We start from the raw sequence: 24,879 nt of genomic DNA, 5'->3' as shown, positions 1-24,879 counted from the left end.
CACAAGCTTATTCACTGAACAACAAACGATATGGATTCACCAGTTTTTCAAATTGAGACATAACTGATGCACAATATTGTATGTCACAGGCGTACAAATAGAGATTCATAATCTTTAAAGGTTATATTCCATTTATAGTTATTATAAAATACTGAGTATATTCCATTCTGCACAATATACCCTTGTAGTTTATTTATTATATACATTGTAGTTTGAGCCTCTTCATTCCCCACCCCGGTCTTGCCCCTCCCCCATCCCCCTCCCCACAGGTAACCACCAGTTTGTTCTTTGTATCTGTGAGTCTGTCTCCTTTCTGTTATATTCATCAGTTTTATTTTTTAGATTCCACATAGTTTTTCCATGAACATTCTTTTTCTGTTCCAGGATCCAATCCAGCATCTCATATTGCTTTTAGCGTCTCCCTTTGTTAAGTAGTCAGAGCCGACCTTATCTTCATCGGAACAACCAGCCTCAGTACCCTTTCCTCGTTAAGAGTGTTAAAAACCAGACAACCGGCCAGAAATGGAGTTGCTTTTGCTAAGCCCCAGGTCACCAAACCGAGACTTTGACTTAATTACCGTTTTGGCATTGCCAGAATGGAATCTTAAATCTATTGATAGGGAATCCCTTGATCAGCCTTTGTTAGTAATCTGCCTGATCGACTCCTGCCATCACCTATAAGAAAAGAAACCTTGCAGTAACCAGTCCGCTCTTTTGCTCAGTGCAACTTCCTTGTTCCTGCTCCCTTCCAACCACAAAATCTCTTGCCTTGAACAGCTCATTGGAGCTCCTCTCTATCTGCTAGATCGGATGTTGCCCAGCTCACAAATCGCTGAAATAAAACAAGACCTTTAAAACGTACTCAGTTAAATTTTGTTATGTAATGAGTGTACTCTCCCATTGAACCTGTTCATTGATTCTTCATTCATTCAACAGATATTAATTGAGCACTTGCCAAGTGCTGGACAAATAAAACAGGTGTGACCCCTACCCTAACAGAATTGAGGAAAAACAGTAACAACGTGATGGGAAAGTAGACAGTGTGCTGAGAGAGAAGGGAGTTGAGCTGGCGGACAAAGTCAGGGAATGCCTTTTTGAGGCGTTGATATCTGAGACCTAAAAGTGTGAGTAGGAGGAGAGAATCCCAGATAAGAAGGGAGAGAATCGTAGCAAAGGCACCCAGAGGAAACATCCTAGGAACTGTAAGCAAAGCAAGCGGGAGAGGATCTAGGTGAGGCTGGGATGGGAGACAGCTGAGATACCCGGTTACTTATGAAATGAAGAGGTATCAGGACAAAGTAATTGACAATTCATATTAATTGCTTTTCCGTCTGTGTCCCCATAACAGGTGGTTCCTGCTTTACCACGGGCTGGCTTGTGCCATCATCTCTTTGTCCTTTTCTCCTCCACTGGCAGGGAGCTCCTTGAAGGAAGCATCTCTGCCTTGTTCATCTTCCTTTCCTTCCCCTCCTTGGTGCTGAGCAGAGTCATTTGCACAAAAGGCATCAAAATGTGTGTCTGTTCAATCAGATTAGACTTTCTGTCACATCCTATTCTCATTATATCTGCTCCAAGTTATACAAGTTGTATCGAATTTGTCAAGCATTACTTTCTCTTAAGCTCCCACTTCTCACATGCTCTGAGCTGCATGCAGCTCTGCCTGAAGACATCCTACATTCAAATACTAAAAGGAGGACTCTCTTCCTCCACAGGGAGGGAGGTGGACCCCAAGACAGCAGAGACGGGTGAGGAGAGGGACCAGATTCCAACACACGATTTGTCTCTCTTGGTGAAGCAGAATTCAGAAGAGGAGGAGAGGGGAGAGGGGAAGGAGTGGGGAGAAGGATAAAGGGACGTCTAAAAGGATGTTCTCAGTGGTTTCCTGAGGATGGCAGGATTATTTTTAATGGCATTTGCTCTCTTTCATATTCTTCAGTATTTCTGAATTTAAAAAACTTATGAGCACTATCCCTCTTATTATCAGAATAAAAACACTAGTTATTTCTGTTGGAGAGGGATTTATCTCCAGAGGGATTTTCTTTGCAAACATACATTGTCTTTCTCTGGTTATAGCACCTCCTTTGTATGTCCACGGGAGAACACACCTCACTGATGGAATGCGGTCTGGCGGGACTGGTAATCAAGATGGCGCCCTTCCCAACCAAGGGTTGGGTACCAACCTAGCTGGGCCAACATGCACTTGCTGTTCTGGCTGTGTTTGGCTTTGATCTCAGCGTGGTTAGTTCCCTAACCAACATTCAGTCACTTTTTGCTCACTGAGCCTATCCTGCGATCGAGAGGGTCCACTGCCCTGAGAGCAGTAGTTGCAAAGGTGAATACTGGAAGGAGGCACTAGGACGTGGGAAAAGCTTGCTGGGTTCAGGGTGCTTTTTACAGGTTCTCATTTTGAGGGGGGCGTTTCACACACAGGAGGTAGGATTATTTTCAAGCAACCGAACTGACTCTGGGTAACTGAGAGATTTTCTCTCTGGCCTCTCCTGGGTATTTGAATCTTGAGTGCAATGTCCCAGGGATGCAAAAGAGTGGGTCTGATTTAGCCTGATGACAGTGCCTTGAATTTTCTGCCACCTGAATCTTCATAGTTGTCACAGTTCCTCTTCTTTTTAAGGCCTGGCTGTTTAGCCCTTTTTTGATTCTGGAAGGATTTCCACATGCTTCCAATAAATTCCCCTTTTCTTCTTAAGTTCCCGTCTTGGCAAATTTATTTTATGTGATCCACAGTAAGACACACACAGAGTGCCCCGGTATCTATAATTACACATAGGCGTAAGTGAAATGAAAGTTGAACAAAATGTTTACCATTGGTACCTTAGGTGTCTCCTTATATTTTATGAAATTTTTGTATTTCATTTTAAAAATTCTACTTGCAACCTCTTAAATTGACCAATGGGTTGCTCCCACACTTGGAAAGCCTCAGAACTATCCAGAGTCAACTTCTCTCACTTGTAAATAATCCCATCCCTTGTGTGTGGGGAACAAAACCCAAAATGAGCACCTCCAAAAGGAACATGGAAGTGTACAAGCTTTTCTCTCAGGCAGTGAACTCTCTCAAGCTGCAGGACAAGCTCTGGGTGTAAAAAGCCAGCAAGTGGTGGTGGTTAGGAAAATCAAAAAAGCCAATCACAGCCAGAACTTTCTCCTCCGGCAGCAATCAAAATGTCAGTTGTGATCAGACCACCTTTTATGTGCTTGTCGATTGTCTAGGGCAGGGATCCAAGAGCCTGCAGGCCAAGCCTGGCCTTTGAGCTAAGATTGACCTCTATATTTTTAAATGACTCGGGGGGGAAAAAATCAAAAGAATAGCATTTCATGACATGGAAAAATTATGTGAAATTCACATTTCAGTGACCATCACTAAGCATTATCAGGAACTCAGCCATGCCCATTTATTCAGGTATTCATCTATGGCAGCTTTGGGGCAACAGCACTAGACAGAGACCATATGACCCCCAAGGCCTGAAATATTTACCATCTACTCGTGTCTGGAGGAAGTTTTCCGCCCCTGGGTCTAAGCACTAGAGGGAGATTCAGAATGACATTAAGGCTTGGTTCCTGCTCTGAAGGGGCTTATCTCGCCTGGGGGTTTAGACAGTCCCCATTCCACTGACACAAGTCAAAGACTAGACACTTTACTTCTTGGAACAGAATGCAGAAAACACACTAGGAGGTCAAACGGAAGGAATTCTTCAAAAGACGAGGTCCTACAGAAGGAGTGGGGGCTTCTGGAGGAGGTGAGGCTGGAACCTTTGGCAATTTCTGAGATTCTAGTAGGCAGGGCTTGGAGACAGTAATGGGGAACTTAAGCTCCATTCTTGTTTTCCTTTATAGAAGACGGGGCGGGGTGGTGGGGCATCAACTGTGCAAATCAAATAAAGGGGGAAGGGGAGCAGGGAGACAAATGGACCGACCACGAGGAAAGGTAGGATCACGTTTAAGCTGAAAGGAAACAAGCAGGAGGGCGGAGTGGCACGAAGAGGGAATAACCATAACGACAACAATAATATAGCAGCTCCCACGAGCCTTACCCCGCGCTGGGCACTGTGCTCGGAGCCCCACAGGCACGGTCACATTGCTGGCTCCCCTGAACTCTGTGAGGTAGGGAGAGATGATCCCCATTTTACAGCTGAGGATGTGAAGGAGACCAATTTAACTGGAGCAGAGGTGCATTTTAGAGCACAGGGGGGCGGAATTAAGGCTCGGTTGCGAGGGAGGGAAGGTGGGGATTCTGGAGGGTAGAGAAAACCAGGCAGAGTGTATTACATCTGATTAAAAAGTGAAAACAGCCATTTGCGGCAACATGGATGGCCCTGGAGAGTGTCATTCTGGGTGAGGTAAGCCAGAGAGAGAAAGAAAAATACCATATGATGTCACTCATATGTGGAATCTAAAAAAAAAAAAAAAAAAAAAAAAGACAAATGAACTTATATATAAAACAGAAACAGACTCACAGACATAGAATACAGACTTGTGGTTGCCAGAGGGAAAGGGGGTGGGAAGGGAGAAACTGGGAGCTCAAGATTTACAGATACTGACTGGTATGTGTAAAATAGATAAACAAGTTTATACTGTATAGTGCAGGGAAATATATTCAATATCTTGTAGTAGCTTATGGTGGAAAAGAATATGAAAATGAATATATGTATATTCATGTATGACTGAAGAACTGTGCTGTATATCAGAAATTGACACAATTTTGTAAACTGATTTTACCACAATAAAAAAAAAAAGGGAAAACAGGAGAGAGAGTTTAGCCCAATGGTAGAGTGTGTGCTTAGCATGCATGAGATCCTGTGTTCAATCCCCAGTACCTGCATTTAAAAGAAAAAAAGTGAAAATGGACAACCAGCAAAATACAGAAAAGGAATTTGTCATTGGCATCAGAGGCAATGGGAAGTTTTTGTGAAAGGGAGAGATGGGCTGAGGGGGGAGTGATTAAAACACCAGTCAACAGCAGAGTGGGCAGAACCAAGGTGGGAGGCCAGGGCCAAGGCAGGGTCCATGCACCCTCCCCACCGCCACCCCCCGAGATTTGCTACGTGCATCAGCCTAGTAAGAATCCTACAACAGTCACGAAATCTCTGTCACTGCTTTTCACCCAGCAGCTTCCAGACTTATTGACCACAGGCCTCCCTGGTTCTTAGAGAACCTGTCAACAACTGCTATTCCTCAGAATAGGGCTTAGAAAATGCTGCCTTCGAGAAAAGGCCTGCAGTCATATGAGAGATCATTGTATTGGACTGTGGTGTATAAAATCCAGGTGGCTGATTTTATTAATGCAGCAGGAAGGCCAGTGGTAACAAGGGGTTTCTGTCTTCAAATCTGGCTGCTGATAAGCTCCTTAGTCGAGACAGCAGATCTTTACCCACCCAGCAGCAGCGTGTGCCAAGCTGGTAAGCCAGCAAACACCGAGGGGTTTAGATGCACCGGCCAACTTCAAGCTACTTTGCTTTATTTTGAGATAGTAGGAATGGCAGCTCAGTAGATACTGTAAATCTAGATACCTGATCCCAACCCCACAGAGGACAAAGTAATTTCTGTTTGAAGGCTGTTTTTAGAAGCTGGTTAGCTGCTTGCCTAGGATCCCTACCTCCCAGGAAGTGAAGCACCTTTTCTCAGTTGCTAAGGAATCAAATACCTTGATGCACTGAATTCCTAGTGTCTCAGTCCCTGTGTTAACAGTCTCTTCTTCAAAAGGTAGGCTTGATAACCCAGCAGAGTTGGTAGTTAGTCATGGGATGCTATGGTAATGACCCTGAACTCAAAAAAAAAATATATATATATATATAAAATATGTGTAAGTATATATGTGTGTGTATTATCTATCCACTATATACATATATAATGTGTAAGTTTATTATATATACACATACATATTTGTGTATGTTTATTATATATATACACATATATATTTGTGTATGTAGTGGATAATTTTAGTTTGCAGAGTAGCTAAATGGGTAACCAGCAAGGGCTGGCTCTTGGCGTCAATCAAGCTGAACATCTGGATGATGCTTTAAAAAGTCAATAACATGCCCGACATTTGGCATCAAGAGATGAACATCTGGGTAATTAACAGACTGACTTCTCAGGCATTTCTCAGTGCCCCTCAGGACTCCATGTTTTCCAGCCTAGGCTTACACTGAATCAGATTTCATTTGAAATCATTTTATGCACTAAAGGATACGTTTTTTAATCGTAACGCTTCAAAACTAGTAGCTCTCTTTGTGCTTGTGAACTGCAGTTAATGACGAACCTGAATTCTCATTGCTTCCTCTTTCAGAGAGCGCGTAGGTAAGGTGAGAGGGGAGTGCTTCCGTGAAAAACTGAGCGGGGTCTACAGGCCACCTCAGCAAGGTTATCTGATTCTAGTCTTTCGTTGTGTCTGAGCTGTTTTCCAGCTCTGTGAGAAGTAGGTAACTGGTAACAAGGCAAAAATAATTCTTATACACATGCAAGTCCTCGCCTGGCTAGAGAGGTCCAAATGATTGCTCTCTCCCTCATGGAAAACTCAGTTTTACTTTCCTTTGAGCCTTCATTTCGATATTTCTGATCCATAAATTAGTCCATTCTTCAGATTCTTTTGAATCCATTATAACATCTACCTGGTTCCCTCATTAATTGAGCAGAATAAAACCTTTAATAAAAAGAATAAAATCTTCATTTTTATACCTTTGTGAGAGTGATGATTTTACCTTTCTCTGAAAATTATCATTTTTTTAATTGAAGTATAGTCAGTTACACTGTGTCAATTTCTGGTGTACAGCATAATGACCCAGTCATATATATATATACACACATATATATACACACACACACACACAAATATATATTAATTTTCAAATTCTTTTTCATTAAAGGTTATTACAGATATTGAATATCTGTAAAAGTTCTCTGTGCTATACAGAAGAAATCTGTTTTTTATCTATTTTTATATATAGTGGTTAACAATAACAGAGGAAGAGCCATTAATTTTTTTCCCCATATTCTCTCAAATATGCGTTTGTTTCCTGCCCCTACCCCGTTAGAACTATGGGTGAATTTCTACGGCAGCTGACACATTGTCATAGAGTAGTAGGCTGTTTCTTTGGGAAACGCATTAGCTAATGGATAATTATCTTCTCTAAATGCAGTGTACTGTGTTTCCTTTCTTCCGAAAAGGAGCTAAATTAATGGAGCGGTTGGTCTGCCAAATACAGGTTATGCGTCTCTCCGTCCACAAGAAATTTCTGAATGATGATTGCTAATAATAATAGCAATAGTATGTTTCGTATTCGGAAATGGATGACTGATCCAGGGCAACAGGACACAGGGGTTGAATTGTTTTCCCAAGCACAATGAACAGATTTACTATTTAGGATTTAATCATTTATTTTCCCAAGCGCTTTCAGGTGTTGACCATCATGGTGTAGAAAAGAAAGGGAGGGAGCTCCTGTTTATTTAGCTGCTTCTGGTTACATTGGATAAATGGGTTCAAGTTCTACTTCTGCTGCGGCGCAGCTTGAGCACTTGGGAAAATCATCTTCCCTCTGGGGGAGGTTTCTAACCCATTCACAAGGGAGGTAGTGGAGGAGGAATGAGCTAACCGTATTAAAAGCTACTTGAGAAGGGAGGGTATAGCTCAAGTGGTAGAGCCCATGGTTAGCATGCACGAGGTCCTAAGTTCAATCCCCAGCAATTCCTCTAAAAACATAAATAAATAAATAAACCTAATTCCGCCCCCTCCCCCAGATAATATTAACAAATAAAAATTTTTAAAAAGCTACTTGGGAGGGAATCTAATGTGCAGGCCAACTTGGGTCTGACATAGGACTAGATTAGCCCCATCAGTAACAGCTTTTATTCTGTGCCCTCTAGACACAACGGAAGCAACTGAACATGAACAGAGATGTAAATACACACTGTCCTTAAGAGGAAGAAAAGGCACCTGAATCATCGGGGCACCTGATTTCTAAGCCCACCTCTACACGAAAAACCTCATCTAAGAGCATTTAAAGAAGAACCGGCATTCTCCTTAATCTCCCACCTGACCCAGAGAAGTGCTCATCTCAGCTGCAAAAAACTGAGATGTTATCTGTCACCTGGTATGCTCCACTGTCTTGGTCCCTTACCTAATTATTGTCTGTGCACACTTTGGGGCGGTAATAAAGAAGAAATGGTCAGTCCCTGGACACAGATAATGTTCCAGAGAAGTGGAGCATCACTGTTCTCTGGGCTGATATCAATCCCTCCCCTCTGGGTAGCAGAGTTAAAGGGCTATTGTTTGAACGGTATTTCTAGTCACCTACCTGAAGCATTTTCTTTTATAAGTGAAAGTGACAATTTCTTCTTCACTCCAATTTGTAGTAAGTAGAAGTCCTCCTGGGCAGGAATGCCTGAGGAAAATCAAATCCATTTCGCATGGGGAGAATTCTTTATGCTTCAGGAAGCTCATAACCTTGGCTTAATCCTGAGCACACACAACAGTTTTTATTGCCAGTGCTTTGTGTGTGTGTGTGAACAGAAAACTGGGGGCCATCTGAGGGAAAGAGGGCAGAAACCTAGGGGCCAAGATGAAGAGAAAATTCTTTGCATTCTTCTGCATCACATAACTAGAGTATCTGCATGCAGAAGTAATGAGACTTGATGGATGGTTCTCAACTGGGGACAATTTTGCCCCTTTAGGGGACATTGGCAATGTTTGGAGACATTTTTGGTTGTCACAGCTGGGGAGGAGTTGAGGGTGCTATTGGCTTCTAGTGGATAGACGCCAGGGATGCTGCTAAACATCCTATAATACACAGGAAAACCCCTTCGACACGGAATTATCCAGCCCCATAAGTCAGCCAGTAGTGCCAAGGTTCTCTCACACCTGTCACATAGCCTACTGTCAAAAAGATGAAAAATAACAAGTGCTGATGAGGATGGGGAAACAAGGGAGCCCTCGTGCACTGCTGGTGGGAACATAAATTGGTGCAGCCACTAAGAAAAACTGTATGGAGTTTTTTCAAAAAAGTAAAAACAGAGCTACCCTATGATCTAGCAATTCCACCTCTGGGTATTTATCTGAAGAAAATGAAAACACTAATTTGAAAAGATATACTCACCTCATGTTTACTGCAGCACTATTCATAATAGCCAAGTTACGGATGCCACAGAAGTGCCCATCAATACATGAAAGGGTAAAGAAGATGTGGTGTGTGTGTGTGTGTATATATCTATATAGATATATATACATAATGGAATATTACTCAGTCATAAAAAAGAATGAAATCTTGCCATTTGCAATAAACGGATGGACCTAGAGGGTACGATGCTAAGTGATATAAGTCAGACAGAGAAAGACAAATACCACATGATTTCATGATTTCATCTATATGTGGAATTTAAACAGCAGAACAAACATAACAAAACAGAAACAGTCACAGATAGAGAGAACAAGCTGGTGGTTGCCAGAGGAGAGGGGGTTGGGGGACAGGGAAAATAGGTGAAGGGGATTAAGAGGGGCAACTTCCAGTTACAAAATAAATAAACCAATGGGATGTGATGTTCAGCATGGGGAATGTAATCAATAATGTTGTAATAACTGGATGGGGACAGTCGGTAACTAGGCTTATCAGGGTGATCAATTCATAATGTATAAAAATATCAAATCACTGTGTTATACACCCCAACTAAGATTGTAAGTCAAGTATACTTCAAGAACTTTTTTAAAAAAACAGTGCTGAGGTTGAGAAATCCTGGACAAACAGACTCTAGATTTCCACCTAGCCCTGAGACATCATGATGCTAAGACATGATTCTAGTCTCAGGTAAGAAGTCTGTTTACTACTGTGCTCCCCGAAATTCATATATCGAAACCCTAACTCCCAATTTGACTCTATTTGGAGATAGGGTTTCTAAGGAGATAATGAAGGTTAAATTAGGTCATCAAGGAAGGGCCCTGAGCCAACAGAATTAGTGTCTACCAAGAAGAGACAGAGTTCACTTTCTCTGTCTCTCTTGCCCCACGCGTCTGCACAAAGAGGTCATGTGAGCACACAGTGAGAAGGCAGCCTCCTGCAAGCCAAGAGAAGAGGTCTCAGAACGAAACTCACCTTGCCAGTACCTTGATCTTGGTCTTTCCCACCTCCAGAACTGTGAGAAACAAATTTCTGTGGTTTAAGCCACCTTGCCTCTGGTATTTTGTTATGGCAGCCTGAGCAAACAAATACATTTATTTATAGTACTTGCCATTGCTAACACATTCTTAAGTGCTTACTATATGCTGGGCCCTGTGCTAAGCATTACACATTGTTATCACACTTACCCCTCAACAACCTCCTGTGAGGTGGGAACTATTATTATCCCTACAGAAGAGTGAATGAAGGCTCAGAGACGTTACACAACCAGCCTAAGATCAACTAGTTAGTAAACAGGCTATGAACCCAAACAGCCTGATCCCTGGTTAAGAATTCATGTATTTAATTACCATGAGATTAGACTTTCCCAAATTGACTGTCTGATCTACACATGCACCCCAATGTTCACAATAGCACTATTTTCAGTAGCCAAGACATGGAAACAACCTAAATACCCATCAACAGACGGCTGGATAAATAAGTTGTGATATATATATATATACACAAAGGAATACTACTCAACCATACAAAAGAATAAAATAATGCCATATGCTGCAACATGGATGGACCTGGAGATCATCATACCAAGTGAAGTAAGCCAGAAAGAGAAAGAAAAATATCATATGCTATCACTTATATGTGGAATCTTTAAAAAAAAGACATAAATTTACTTACAAAACAGAAACAGAGTTACAGTCATAGAAAACAAACTTATGGTTACCAGTGGGGGAAGGGGTGAGAAGGGATAAATTGGGAGTTCAAGATTTTCAGATACTAACTACTATACATAAAATAGATTAACAACAAATTTCTACCATATAGCACAGGGAACTACATTCAATATCTTACAGCAACCTATAATGAAAAAGCATATGAAAATGAATATATATATGTATATGTATGAGTGAAACATTATGCTGTACACCAGAAATTGACACATTGTAAACTGACTATACGTCAATAGAAAGAAAGAAAGAAAGAAAGAAAGAAAGTAAGAAAGAAAGAAAGAAAGAAAGAAAGAAAGAAAGAAAGAAAGAAGGAAGGAAAGAAAGAAAGAAAGAAAGTCAAAGGACAGGAGAAAAAATTATGAACTTCAAGGGAAGGCAGGATAAAGAAAAGGGCCACAAGAAGGTGAAGTTGCCAGAGAATATGGAAGCCAAAGATCTCTGTATCTTCCTCTAAAAGTCAAATATAGAATCAGGAATGGCCCAGCAATTCCACTCCTAGGTATACTCCCAAAGACTTTAAGACAGATACGCAAAGAAAAATTCATTCACAAATGTTTATAGCAGTATGATTCACAAGAGCCAAAAGGTAGAAACAACCCAAATGTCCATCAACAGATGAATGAATAAACAAAATGTTTATTCATAAATGAAAAACTATTCAGCCATAAAAAGGAAAGAAGGACTAATATCGCTACAACATGGATGAACCTTGAAAACATGGTGCTAAGTGAAAGAAACCAGATACAGAGGGTCACATATTACATGATTCCATGTACATGAAACATTCAGAATAGGTAAATCCATAGAGAGAGAAAGCAGTTGGGGAAAGGGTACATGGGGAGGGTCTGTTTAACAGGTACAAGGTTTCCTTCTAGGGTGAAGAAATGTTTTGGAACTAGATAGATGTGATGGTTGCACAACACTGGGAATGTACTAAATGCCACTGAATTGCACATTTTAAAATGGTTAAGGGTTGGGGGGAGGGATAGAGCTCAGTGGTAGAGTGTATGCTTAGAGTGCATAAGGTCCTGGGTTCAGTCCTGGTAGCTCCATGAAAAACATTTTGTTTTTTAATTTTAAAGAAAGGCAAGGCAGTGGGGAGGGTATAGCTCAGTGGTAGAGTGCATGCCTAGCCTGCAGAAGGTTCTGGGTTCAATCCCCAGTACCTCCATTAAATAAATAAATACACACATACACCTAATTATCTCCCCACCAACAAAAATTTGAAAAAAAAAAGGCATGGCAGCTTCTATAAAATAAAATGGTTAAGGGTTAATTTTATGGTATGTGAAATTAACCTTAATAAAAAAAATCTCTGTCTCAGTAGAGAAGAAAGGCATGTAAAGCCAACCTACTCTGGGCTTTGGATAAGCATTTGAGAAAGAAAGCCCTGCTATACGGCAGAGGTGATCCTTGGGAAAGCAGACCGCTTAGCTCTGGGAACCCAGCCCGGGCTCCTGCGCCCCTATCAGGTTGCTCTTCCAGATGTCATTTGCACTGGTTTTAACCACCAAGGTGTGCCCGGGGGATGCCTTCCCTACATCTATTTTAACAGGATGAAGATGGATGGCTCGTGCCGTGGTGGATGGTGGGTCTCCAGCACTAACGCCCCATTGCAAACACGGAGTGGGTGAAACAGTCTCACCAGGAGTGCTGGGTGTGGAAAGACCAGATGGAACCCGAATGGAAATAACTTAAGCATTTTCGTTCCTCATCACAATGATAGCCACTTTTAAGAGTCACCTGCTAAAAGCATTCATCCCTGGAGTAGGACCTGGACAAATCTCCAGCTTTCAGCTGTCTGAATTCCTTCCTGGACTGAGAAGGGTGCAATAAACTGCATGTTTATGCCTCTCTCCACCCCAGCTCAATTCATACATCAACATCCAACCCCCAATGTGACAGTATGAGGAGGTGAGGCCTTTGGGACATGATTAGGTCATGAGGATGGGACCCTCATGAATGGGATTAGTGCCCTTATAACAGAGACCCCAGAGAGCTCCCTCAGCCTCTTCCTCCATGTGAGGACACAGCTACAAGACAGCCATTTATGAACCAGGAAGCCCCTACCATGCACTGAATCTGCCAGTGCCTTAACCTTGGACTTCCCAGCCTCCAGAACTGTGAGAGAGAAACTGTTTCTTTCTTGTGAGACACCCAGTCTATGGTCTTCTGTCATAGCAGCCTGAATGGACCCAGACAGAGGGGTATAAACACAGGAAGGAAAACATGAATTAAAGAAAGACTGGTTTGTCCCTCCCTTGGCTTGTTATTGCTTATTTCCCACATATATCTCCAGGATCAGGATTATGGAGAAAGTTGTTTCTTTTTTAAAGCCTGGGGTCACCAGGAGAAAGCCAGCATGTGGGAAGGGCAATGGGAGAAGGTCTAAGTGGGAAAGGTCAGCACGGTGACCACCCAGATCTTTAAAATAAAAACCTATTTTAAAGGTGTCTTTCCCTTTTAAAAATATGGAAAACCAATGGAATGTAGCAGAGTTGGAAGTTTACAACTAACTGTAGAGGGAAAGGGGTGAACTTTTTCATGGTCCTAGAACCAAATCCCTCCTCCATGCATTAATGGGGCAAGATTTTCATCTCTCCCTTCCTGGATTTCCATATATATATACAAACAATGCTTTATCTTGTAGGGTTGTGGTTATGATTAAATCAGATGAAACTGTATCTCCTCAATTCCAAGACCCACTTTCTTCTCCCACATTTGAGCATTTCTGAAGTCAGGATGTTCCTTCCCCCATCCCATAAATACATGGTTTAACATAGATGAGAATATGAAAACGAATATATGTATATTCATGTATGACTGAAGCACTGTGCTGTACACCAGAAATTGACACAGCATTGTAAACTGACTATACTTCAATAAAAAAAAGTTAAAAAAATACATAGGTGCATACATGTGAAAATACTATAAGTGGATTTTTTTCCAGTGAAGTTTTTTCTTTTTTTTAATTTTATTTTTTGCTGGACTCTTCAAGGTCCACTCCTGTCATCAGCCCTGGTCCCCTCTCCCTTCCCCCAGGTAGCCCACAGCAACAACTTGTTATGCATTTTTCCACGGGTTTCTCCATTCTAATAAAATAACACGCACATATACACAGATGTATATATAAATTATTGGTGCTTTATATAGAGGCAGAGAATTTTGTTTCACAAAAATGAGATCCTGCTACTTACATTTTCCTTGATCTCATTTTCCTCCCTCAATAATATCTCCAAGACAACTGTTACTGCTCTAATACATTCCTTTTTAATGGCTCCCTAACATTTCACAGTGGATGAACAATAATATAGTCAACCATTCTTCTACTAATGGGCCTTCACTTTGTGTTCAGTTTCTGTTGTTGTTTGTTGGTTTTGTTTGTTTTTGCCCATACGGCCTTGTATATTGGTGCTTTTATTTCTGTTGGGTAGTGTCCCAGGAGTCAGACTGCTGGGTCAAAGCATATGAGTATTTTAAACTTTAATCGATGTTATTCAATTGCTTTCTCAAAAGGCTGGAACACACAACAGTTCCACCAGCAATGTTTTAAGATGACTCTGTTCTCTGCATGAAATTAAAACAACTTTAATGGACCAGTACATTTAATATGGCCATGCTGTTTTTTGCTCCTGTTGTTCCAAAAAAGATGTGATTGACTGTGAATGGTGCATTCCACCTTTGCTGACATCTGAGAATCAAGGAGGTACAATATATACATAAAGCACCTTGCCCAGCCTACACTCATCATAGCATTCATGGTGCACCACCAGTGCACAATAATGGTACCCATTCCTGTTGTTTTCGATCTGATCTGAAAATCTTGCATCCTTCTGTCAAAACAGAAAAGCAAGGATGCTAATCTACCTGCAGCATCAGGAACAAACCGTCTAAACCAGGAGATGGACAAGCGATTTAGACCAAGACTCCAGCTAACTTTATTTATCTTAAAATTTGATGATTTCGAAGGTTTACCAAACACAGTTAAATCATTTGCATCTCAGTCTTTATGGAGTAACAGCCACCCAATTCAGCAACTACTGACTTTTTTGAATGCAAGGCTTCTAAATGCTGGGCAGTGTGGTAGACAAGGAGCATTCAGCATTCAGCAGTGAATGTGACACACAGAGTTTCTGCTATCATGACACTCGCAGGAAGACAGAATCAAGTAATTGCACTTGGGTTAGCCCATAAAACTTGGTTTGACCCAATTAGGACGCATCCTCTCGTGGGCCTGCAAAAACACACCTGTGACAAAACAGCTGAATCTCCTCACACCCTGTCACCTCCATTTTTTTCTTGAGGCCAGACCACTCCTTTAACTTTTGTCTTTTCTTTCTTTCCGATTGTTTAAATACTACCCAGTGGAGGTCCAGTTTATGTCCCACTCTGTCAACATCATCATCATCATCATCAACATCATCACCATCATTTGAGAAGAACACCAGGTCCTCTGCAAGGGCTTTCACACATTATCTCATTGAATCTTCTTCATTACCCTATGAGTCAGGTCCTCTTACTATCTCCACTTTGTAGATGAGAAGATCAAATTCAGAGAGGTTAAGTAACTAGCCCCAAGTCACACAGCTAATAAGTGGTAATGCCAGCATTCAAATGCAGGCAGAGCGTCCACTCTCAAAAACTAAACTAATATGTCCCTGTACTGTCCATGAAATCTTTCTTGACCACTCTAGGAAAGCCAGTCTTTGTGAAGCTACAATTTTTCAGAACCAAAAAATTCTTTCTGCTGCATTTCTGTGAATGGCTTCAAGCTCCTACTCCAGTTTTACCCTGCAGGCACTCTGAAGTAGTGAGGTGTAGTCCTCAAGTTTACAAGGGACGTGTTTGCAGTGGAAAAGGAAATTAATGAGCTGGACAGCAGAACCAGTGCTAAAAAACCCAGAGAAGTGTCTAACTGATCTTATCTGTATCTGTGTTAATAGTGGCCTCAACTAGTCCCAGGAAATAAGAAGGGCAGTAGAATGAAGTCACTCATGCTGGGTTCAAGTTCCAGCTCTGCCACTTACTAGTTGAGTGGCACTGGGCAAGCTGCTTAATCTCTTTGAGCCTCAGATTCCCTCATCTGTAAAACAGAGCAACAAATGGCTCCACTGCACCTCACAGCATAGGGTGTTTTGAAAGAAGGAAATTAGAGGATGTATGTAAACACATGCATGAGGTAGGCACACAGGAAGTGCTCCGTGTGTGGCATTTCTTATAATCACTCTCTTCTACTTCCCTTACAATCATTAGTTTTGCTCCTTTAACAGTCTCTGTCGAGGCATTTTAACCAAAAAATAATTATCAGTAGGTCTGACTCTGATTCACTCAAATAACCAAAAAAAAAAAAAAAAAACCCAAACTTTATTCTCGGAGTCTGGTCCTTGGTCACCTGACATGGACCCTGCAGGAAATGGAGAGCTGTACCTTCTCCTGTCCAGCCTCTGACGAACTTACTCCGGGCTCTGAAAGGCACTCACCTCCTGACTGTCCTGTCTTCCTCACTCTTTTAGACCTTAGCAAGCATCCTGGTCCAACTGCAGTTTCCAGGTCAAATATGCTGTTTCATTTCTGGCTGTGCAGATGCTATTCCCTCTGCCTAGAATGCTGTTCCCCGCAATCAGTGATGAAGTACTGTTCACCTTTTCAGGCTACTTCAAGTGACCTTTCTCTTCCAGATCCCAGAATCATCTCACAGTAGTAGTTGTGTTATTATATAAATTTTACCCATATTTAAAGAGTTCTTTCTTATTCTATTTTTTCAAGTAATTTAATAACACATTTTTTACTGTGGTAAAATACACTTATGATAAAAATCTACCATCTTAACCATTTCTAAGTGTACAGTTCAGTGGTATTAAGTACATTCTCATTTCACAGATGAAGAAATTGAGGTCCAGGGAAGTTAGGCAACTTGTCCGAGATCACAGTGTTGAGGAGCGGAGGGAGGATTGGGACACAGCCAGCCAGAAAACTCCTTAAGGATAGGGTCTGGGTCTTCTTCATAAGCTAGCACTAGAGGGGACGATATAGGTCAAGTGGTAGCATGCATGCTTAGCATACACAAGGTCCTGGGTTCAATCCCCAGCATCCTCCTCTAAAAATAAAACAAATACATAAACCTAATTACCTCCCCCCCAAAAATTTTTTAAAAAGCTAGCACTTAGTAGGGGCTCAAGCCCATTGCATTGGATAAATGAATAGTGAAGGAATGAATGGACTGTACTATGGGCATCCTTGGGCATCCTTGGGGGAGCTTTGTGAGTGATGTTCTCAAGGGCTACAGTAAAAGAGCCTCCATCTGTGCTGATCTGCGGCCCTCAGGCTCATTCAGGTAACAGGTGATTCACATGAGTGAACCAGACAGACCCCAGGGTTTCTCGGAAAGAAACAGGAAAAAAAGAAAGAAAGCTGGTGCACGGGATCTCCATCTCCCTGCCTGGGGCTGGCACCAACTCACCTGAAATGCCCTTCTCCCCTCCCTTCACCCATTGAAACCCTGCTCAGCCTTCAGGTCCTGTGCAAACCCTCCTCCTTGCCATCAAGCTTGGAGTTGTCCAGGAAGAGCCAATCTCTTCTGCTCGTCTCCCACTTGGACCTTCACTGAGTGTTTGTTTCATACTGTTTATATGGGGTTTATACACATAAATCATGGCGTCCTTCATGTCTCTGCTCCACCCTGCTCCCCAAATCTGTAAGCTTCTTAAGAGTAGTGCCTTATTTCATCTCTAATCTCTGCAACATCTAGCACGGTGCCAGGAGTGACAGACCTTGGCTAGGAACATTTAGAGCCAGAGAGAGCTCAAATCAGGCTCCAGCTCTGCCACTTACTAGCTCAGACACCTTCAACTTTCTTAAGCCTCAGTTTCCCCATCTATAAAAGGGCAAAAATAACCACTGACCTAACAGAGTTGTTAGAATTTAATAAGCTCAAGTTCGTAGCTAAGACTCATTAACTACTATTATTATTAATAAATGTTTAATAATTAATCAGAGACCACAGATAGGCATAATTGATTTTTCCTTCAGGTGACACATAAGAAGGAAATGCTTGCAAAAATGAAACTTAAAGGAATGAATAAACAGAAATGTAAATAATTGCTTTCGTTCAAAGCACACCCTAGATAATATCATATTCATAATCTTCACATTCCTGCTCTTGTGGTTCTTGCATTAGGTTGCACAGTCAGTGTAGAGTGCGGGCCGAGTGCAGAGACAAGCGCATCTCCTAAACCTCAGCCCGGTGCTCAGTCTCCCAAAAGGTGGTCCCTGCCGCGTTTACCCTCATCACACCTTTCACGCTCAAGGAAACTCCTACCGCTTATCCAAAATGGGATTGATTAGGAAGGAACGTGGGACCTCAGTGAAGAGGGGTTGCATCATACATCACTTGCCCCCTACGGTCTTATTCTCCATCCAGTAGCCAATGTGATCTTTCAAAAACAAAAACCAGCTTAGGATAGACTCAAGCTTAACAACCATCAGCAGCTTCTCCTGCAATGGGAACAAAATCTATACTTTCTTTTTTTAACCACAACCTCCAAGGCCTTACCCCATCTGGCGCCTCTCTAATTTATCTCCACTCTCTATCCTGACTCTGGTTTCCCGCCACCCTGGCCTTCTGTCTCTTCCTCTAACGCACAGAGGGCCTTTGCATTTGCTGCCTGGACCCCTGACATTTACGTGGTAAAATGTCACCTCCTTGGAAATGCATTTCCTGATCACTGGCTGGGAACTATCCCTCCCCTGCTAAGTCCCATGCAACACCTAATATTATCTGAACAACACTGTTTGCTTAGGCATTTGCTGACACCCTCGCTCCCAGCCCATTTCCAGCTTTCCCCTCGAACAGAAGCTCCACGCAACCTTGCTTGCCTGTCTTGCTCCAAGCAATATCCATAGCCCCTAGAAACACTGTCTGGCATTTATAAAGCAGTTAATACCTATTTATTCGAATGAATAAATGGGAATAGGGGAGCAGAGTATGGTCATTTTCCACTTTTCTTAAAGTAACATATTATATTTTTTTCAGACAAGTACCACAGAATTCAAAAGGATATTTTTAGCATTAAAAAATACTTTCAGGAGGTTGAGGTATAGCTCAGGGATAGAATGCTTGTCTAGCATGCATAGGGGTGTGGGTTCAATCCCCAGTACCTCCATTAAATAAATACATAAACCTAATTACCTTACCCCACCACATCCCCCCAAAAAACCCTTCAGTTATAAACATACAAATATTTCTAATCTGAGATAGTGCCCGATTAATACACCCGCTGCTATGGTTTTAGATGTGTATTTTTTTCCCCATGAAAAACTGAAGGACATTTTTGAGCCTTTTATTTAACACTACTGTTTCTTTATGCTCCATACAAATTTAAAGTGCAATCAAGTCCCTTATTTGAGTCACTTCTTATTTTTATATTTCAGATGAATTTGAATTTTTTAATCTTTGAGGGGGAGTAATTAGATTTATTCATTTATTTTTTTAAATGGAGGGACTGGGGATTGAACGCAGGACCTCGTGCATGCTAGGCATGTGCTCTACCACTGAGCTAAATCTTCCCCCCTTGAATTTTTTATAAAGGGCATGTACTACTTCCATGATAAGAAAAGAGAAATAAGGCTAAAACAAAATAAAACTGAAACAATAAAATTAGCATATTTAACCAAACAGATGAGAGTAACATAAAAACTTTCCAAGGAATCTATTATCGAGATTACCAGCAATTCATATTCATTTCATGCTGTTTATTAAACCTGAAGCATTGGCCAGTTTAATGATCTGTCTGCCAGTCAGCACACACCCTTGGATCTTTAACTGTCATCTCTCCTGGGCCCATAGAAAGAGTGTTGTCTGAGCTTTCCACTATTCCAATTTCCTACTCGTAGCCCATTTATTTCTACCTCTCTGCTTTTACCAATGCTGTTACCTCTCCTGGCATCTCCTATCTGCTTGCCACCCTCCTTACACTTCCCTTGTCCAAAATCTTGATCATCCTTTAAGGCACATTTAAATCTTTCAAGAATTAGCCACAACCACCGACAACCATGCTTTTATAAAGCTCTGTGCTTTGTCAAAAGGCACCTTGTCTTTGTGTCTCCCTCAATTAATTACAGTTGGTTGAAAGCCATATTTTTATATATCTAACCACACTGAAATGTCACTATGCATTTTCCAACTGAGTAGAAAACATCAAAAAAAACAAACAAAACCCAGAAGAAAACCACTACTCACTTCTCGCTGAAAAATGTTGTCAAAGGTGGGTGGGAGCAATTGCTTAGATTCTCAAAGGAGAAAACACTAGGTGGTTTCCAAGGGTTCAAAAGCCTTTTGCCACCCTTCCCACGAGGAAGAAAGTGGTATATACACGATTATGACCTGGAATTTACAAAGGAATGGTTGCCAAGAAAAAGTGACTGGCGGTCTGGAAGAATCTTCTCCAACGCTGTTAGGCACTACGCACTTACGTCCTATTGTGACAACCATTCAGCATTGATTGCTGTGTGCCAAGCATTGTGCTAAATGCATTATATTCATTATTTCATTTAATCCTCCCAACAGCCTGAGGTGGTGATTGTCATCCTGTTGGAGGAGGTCATGGAGAGGACGCGACCCCCTGTTGACTCTCTAGCTGACCCGGGCAATGGGAGGCTCCTCCCCGCTCCCGGGTTCTTGAAATGTACCTTCCGCCTACTCTTCTCGCCCGGGTTCGCGGATGCGGCTTTGAGAGAGTAAGGTGTTGTTGAGACCATCTGGACGGGATACACGACTGAACCCCGTTAAGGCCGCTATAAAATGTTGAGATTCTGGCTGGCAGGTGCGGAGATCTACTCCTCCTGAGGCGCCCAGGACAAGCCTCGCGTGTAAGTTCCCTTGTTTGTTGTTAAACCTGCCACCTACCAGTCTGGAGTGGCCGCCTCTTTCTTTGGCCGCTTCTGGTCCTCTGAGTAGGCGGACGGCTTCATATTTCACCCCGGGGAAGTTCTCAAGGTTTCAAACCAACATATCCCCATTTTACAGATGAGACAGCTGACTCACAGAAAGGTTCAGCAATTTTCCCAGGGTGACAAAGCAACGAAGTGTTAGAGCTGCTTTGGATCCACTTCACCTGATTTCAAAACTCCCATTCGTGGCTGCTATACCATATATACCTTCTACCCAAAAACTATGGTTACAATTACAGATTGTTAAAAACCTTAACTGAAAACGACCAGCTCTACAATCTTTCCCCCTTTTTCAAGTAGTTTAAAGTAACACCTACTCAGTATTTAACATAAAATATTTAAATACATGTCAAAGTTAAACAGAGTGTGTCTTCTTTTTAATGGGCCTCTCTTTTTCTCCAGCATGTCAAGCAGAGCGACGCTGGCTTGGCAATAGTTGTGCCACAAAATCAACAGCACTCATTTTCACACTTCATTAATAAATAAATGGAGGCCCAGATGTTATGGGATGGATCCGTGGATCCCCTGAGAGTTGAGTGGTTGTCCCCAAAAAAGCCACTTTAATTTAAAATAAAAAATGCCAAGTTTCAGACAAGTAGTCTAGAGATCCAAACTCGCTAAAGCTAACAATCCCAAATTAAGATTCAAAAGTGAAACTCTGGACATTTTAAGATTTTGAGCTTGAATAGGTAGAAATGAAAAAACAATATAGATTTGGGGAATCCACACCAAAAGCAAATCAGAAACTGTGGTCTTGCATTTGAATACAAAGCAAGAGTCAGAGGCTTTGATGGTTTGGAACAGAAAGGAGGAGAAAGCCTTCTGCCAAGGTTTTCACAGTTTGCAGCCTAATACTTAGAGGTATAAAAATTTCAAGAGCTAAAATGTTATAGATTGGATATTCACTGCGGTTTTTCTGTGTGCTTGAACATTTCCTAATAGAATGACGAGAAAATAAAAACCTGTAAGAGAATTATTAGGGACTTGACCAACACTGCAGTTTTAGTGTAGGGTGTTGTTTTATGTAATTCTTTGCAAAGGATAAAAGCAGGTTCATTCTACAGAAGCAGTAATGAAATAATCAAAGCAGCCAACATTTTGAGCACTTATCTTAAGCTCTACATACATCATCTTATTGAATATTTACAATTAAGCTATAAGGTAGGTACTATTATCATCTCCATTTCACAGTATGGAGGCAGGGTGAGGCTTTAAAAATGTGACTAGTCATGAATTCAGTCACATAACCAGCAGAGCCAGGATTCAAATTCAGGGTTTATTTGAACACAGCTTCTATTCTGCATGGACCCAGTATTCTCAAGGCCACTGTGAGCTCCAGAGACCAACAGGCTGCCACATACTTATAAAATCACCGAATGTGTTCTGGGACTCTCTTAGCAGATGTAGAAAGCTTCCGGAAAACACGAAAGCAATAAACCTTCCCATTAAATGCAGAGAGGGGCTCTGGGGCCCAACAAAACCTGAGTTCAAATCCTGGCTCTGCCACTTAAGTCACATCACCTAGCAAGCCCCAGCTTCTCCATCTATGTAAGAGGAGTCATAATATTCCCCGCAGGAGGCTGTTGTAGGGATTGAATGAGAGGATGCATTTAAAGTTCTTAGCACAGGCAGGACCCAATACATGGCAATCTAGCAACAAAAGGCAGCCATTGTGGGTATTATTTTGAGCTTGCAGTTAGACCAGAGCCCCTCAGCCCTGGTGTCATGCTGAAGTACCAATGCCAAACGGTTTTGAAAGGATGAAACAAGAGGAAGGACCCAGATTTTAAAAGGAGAAAGAAAAGGAGTGAGGCTGGAAGCATTCTGGGTTCCAGGTGTAGAACTAAGACACTTGATTATGATTTCTACTTGGACCCATGAAAACCAGAATACAACTGTGCCATTCTAGGAAGATGTTCTGAATTTATAACTACAGGTATGGAGAAAGCGCGCGCTCACAAACACACACACACACACACACACACACACACACACACACACAATCTTCTAAGAGGTGAAAACAGGAAAAGAGCGTATTCACAATACAGCTGTTGGTTCAACATAGTTCAGCGCCAAGGCAAGAACCTGAGGGTCCTTGTGAAGGGCGAGGGGACCCTTCCAAGCCCCGCAGGAGGCACCGAGCTAAAGCAAGCAATACAAGGGCAGGAGCACTGTGAATCGCCCTGGGTTTGCAGAGCGAGCTGGTGACCCTGGGCCCCTGCAGCTGCCTCTATACTTTGAGGCCAGGAGTTTCAACTACTGCATCCTATTCATTAAAAACAAAAACCCTTCCTTTATTTGCAAATGTTGTTGACCCCAAATTGCCATTGACAAAACCAGCAAATACAGTCGGTCCGTTTCCGTTACTGCCTTCTAGGATTATACTCAAACCAGATACTTTTGAGTGAAGAAGAAAGGAGAAGGGCGTGCGCAGGGTTAACCTTCCCCTAACCCTTTCCCTCCCACTCGAGACCCGGGAGAAGGCGGGGGAAGAAACGCTGGGAATTTCAGGTGTGCCCTGAACCTCGCGCCGGGGGAGAAGCAAAAGCAGAAACCGAGCGGACACTCCCCTCTCTCCAGGGACGTGGGCGCTTTCCAGGATGGTCCAACAGCTCCAGCGTCCTAGCGCATCCTGGGCGGAGAACAGACTCTCCTTCCTCGGCCCCGGGAAAGACCCTACTTTCCAAGACCAGCTGCGAGCTTTCGGATCCGGGACTCCCAAGTCCATACCAGGCTCCCGGCTTAGCTGACTAGCGACTTCCCGAGCCTCCCGGTGAAGCCCAGCCCGCAGGGTTCCCCTTTTGTTCGCGGGAGAGCGCGTCGCGGCGCAGCGCTGCGCATCCCACCAGCGCTAACAGCCCCGCTGCGGGGGCGCTTCCCTTGGTCCGCTCCCTACCATCCCCGGCGCTCCCAAGACCACCGGCTCCAGCGCACGGATCCCCAACTGTCCCACCCCCTGCCAAAGTACTCACTTCTCCCCAGTCCCTCCGCTTTCCACGCCGTCTCCTCCACCGCCCCATAGCGCCTCAAAGGCTTCTCAGCTTCCAGATGGATGGACAAAGATTGCTTTAACTCCATCGCTGATCCCCGCGGACAGGTCGACGGGTCTCCCTTCACTCCATCCCCGCCGCGGGCTGCAGGGAGGGAGGCGGCTCCAGCCAGCAGCGTTTTAAGAGGCCGGGCGCTGGTGACGCTGCTGCATCTCTTCCGCCGCCGAGGCCGGGGAGCGCCGACTGCTACCCAGGAGTGGGGGGAAAGCAGGGCGCATGCGCAATGGAGGCTTGGGGAGGGGAGCTTGGGGGCTGGGTAGAGAGAAAAGGGGGCAGATGATAACTAAGAAGAACAACAAAACAACAACTAAAATAGAACCAACCCAAAGGAAGTAAAAACAAGGCCCCAACACATACTGGAGCAGGTGGCAATGTTTGGCGTGGGGCTGGCACTAAGTGGCTTGTGATATGTCAGCGTGCTGTGAGGTTTTGAGTGGGATTTGTGATCGAGTCTCTGTGGGCGATGGATCCATCTTTGTGGGGAGTGTGCAGAAGCGTGAGTGCGGACCTGGATCTGTAGGTTCTGTGCTTAGCTGCGTGGTTTTTCGTGAGAATCTCTGTCGTTTGCATCTGTGTGCATTTTGAATTTGACTTTGAATATGAAATGGGACAGTCTTGTCTGCTGGTGCCTGTATCGATTCTGTATATATGTACATAAACTTGAGAGAGACATGAAAATATTTTGGACACGAGTATAACAAAGATGTTTGGAACATGGGTCTTTAATTTCCAGAAACCCAGAGGTTTATCTTATCCAACAAAGCATGGTAGCATTAAAAGTACAAAATAAAATCAGCATCTAGACTGATTTTTTTTAAATAGTAGTGTTTATTGAATGACAGCTAAGTGCAAAACATTTTGTTAGCTTTCTATTACAGAGGATGAAACTGAGGTGCAGAACAATTATTTACAGAAATTCCCATACTTATCAAGTGGTCTGGTCAGCACTTGAATCCAGACTTAGCCTCTTTATTGTACTGATCTTCTTACCTGCACAGGTATGTTGTTTTGTATAGTGGTGGGGGGAGGCTCTATAGG

At 42.7% G+C, this 24,879-nt stretch overlaps 1 protein-coding gene across 2 annotated transcripts in view; it reads right to left on the bottom strand.

Moving 5' to 3' along the window:
* BMERB1 (bMERB domain containing 1) overlaps nucleotides 1–24,000 on the bottom strand; it is a 105,107-nt gene extending 81,107 nt beyond the window's left edge. For both annotated transcript variants that reach the window (XM_006212083.4, XM_072942663.1), the window contains exon 1: nucleotides 23,764–24,000. In XM_006212083.4, the coding sequence (XP_006212145.1) occupies nucleotides 23,764–23,869 (106 nt within the window). In that variant the 5' untranslated portion in view covers nucleotides 23,870–24,000. The remainder of the gene's footprint in view (nucleotides 1–23,763) is intronic.
* Nucleotides 24,001–24,879: the final 879 nt, after the last annotated feature.

Source organism: Vicugna pacos, chromosome 18, assembly GCF_048564905.1.
Source record: "Vicugna pacos chromosome 18, VicPac4, whole genome shotgun sequence".
In the NCBI taxonomy this organism is placed as follows: Eukaryota; Metazoa; Chordata; class Mammalia; order Artiodactyla; family Camelidae; genus Vicugna; species Vicugna pacos.
Note: the sequence above shows the minus strand (reverse complement) of the source record. Positions and strands in the feature narration are given on the sequence as shown.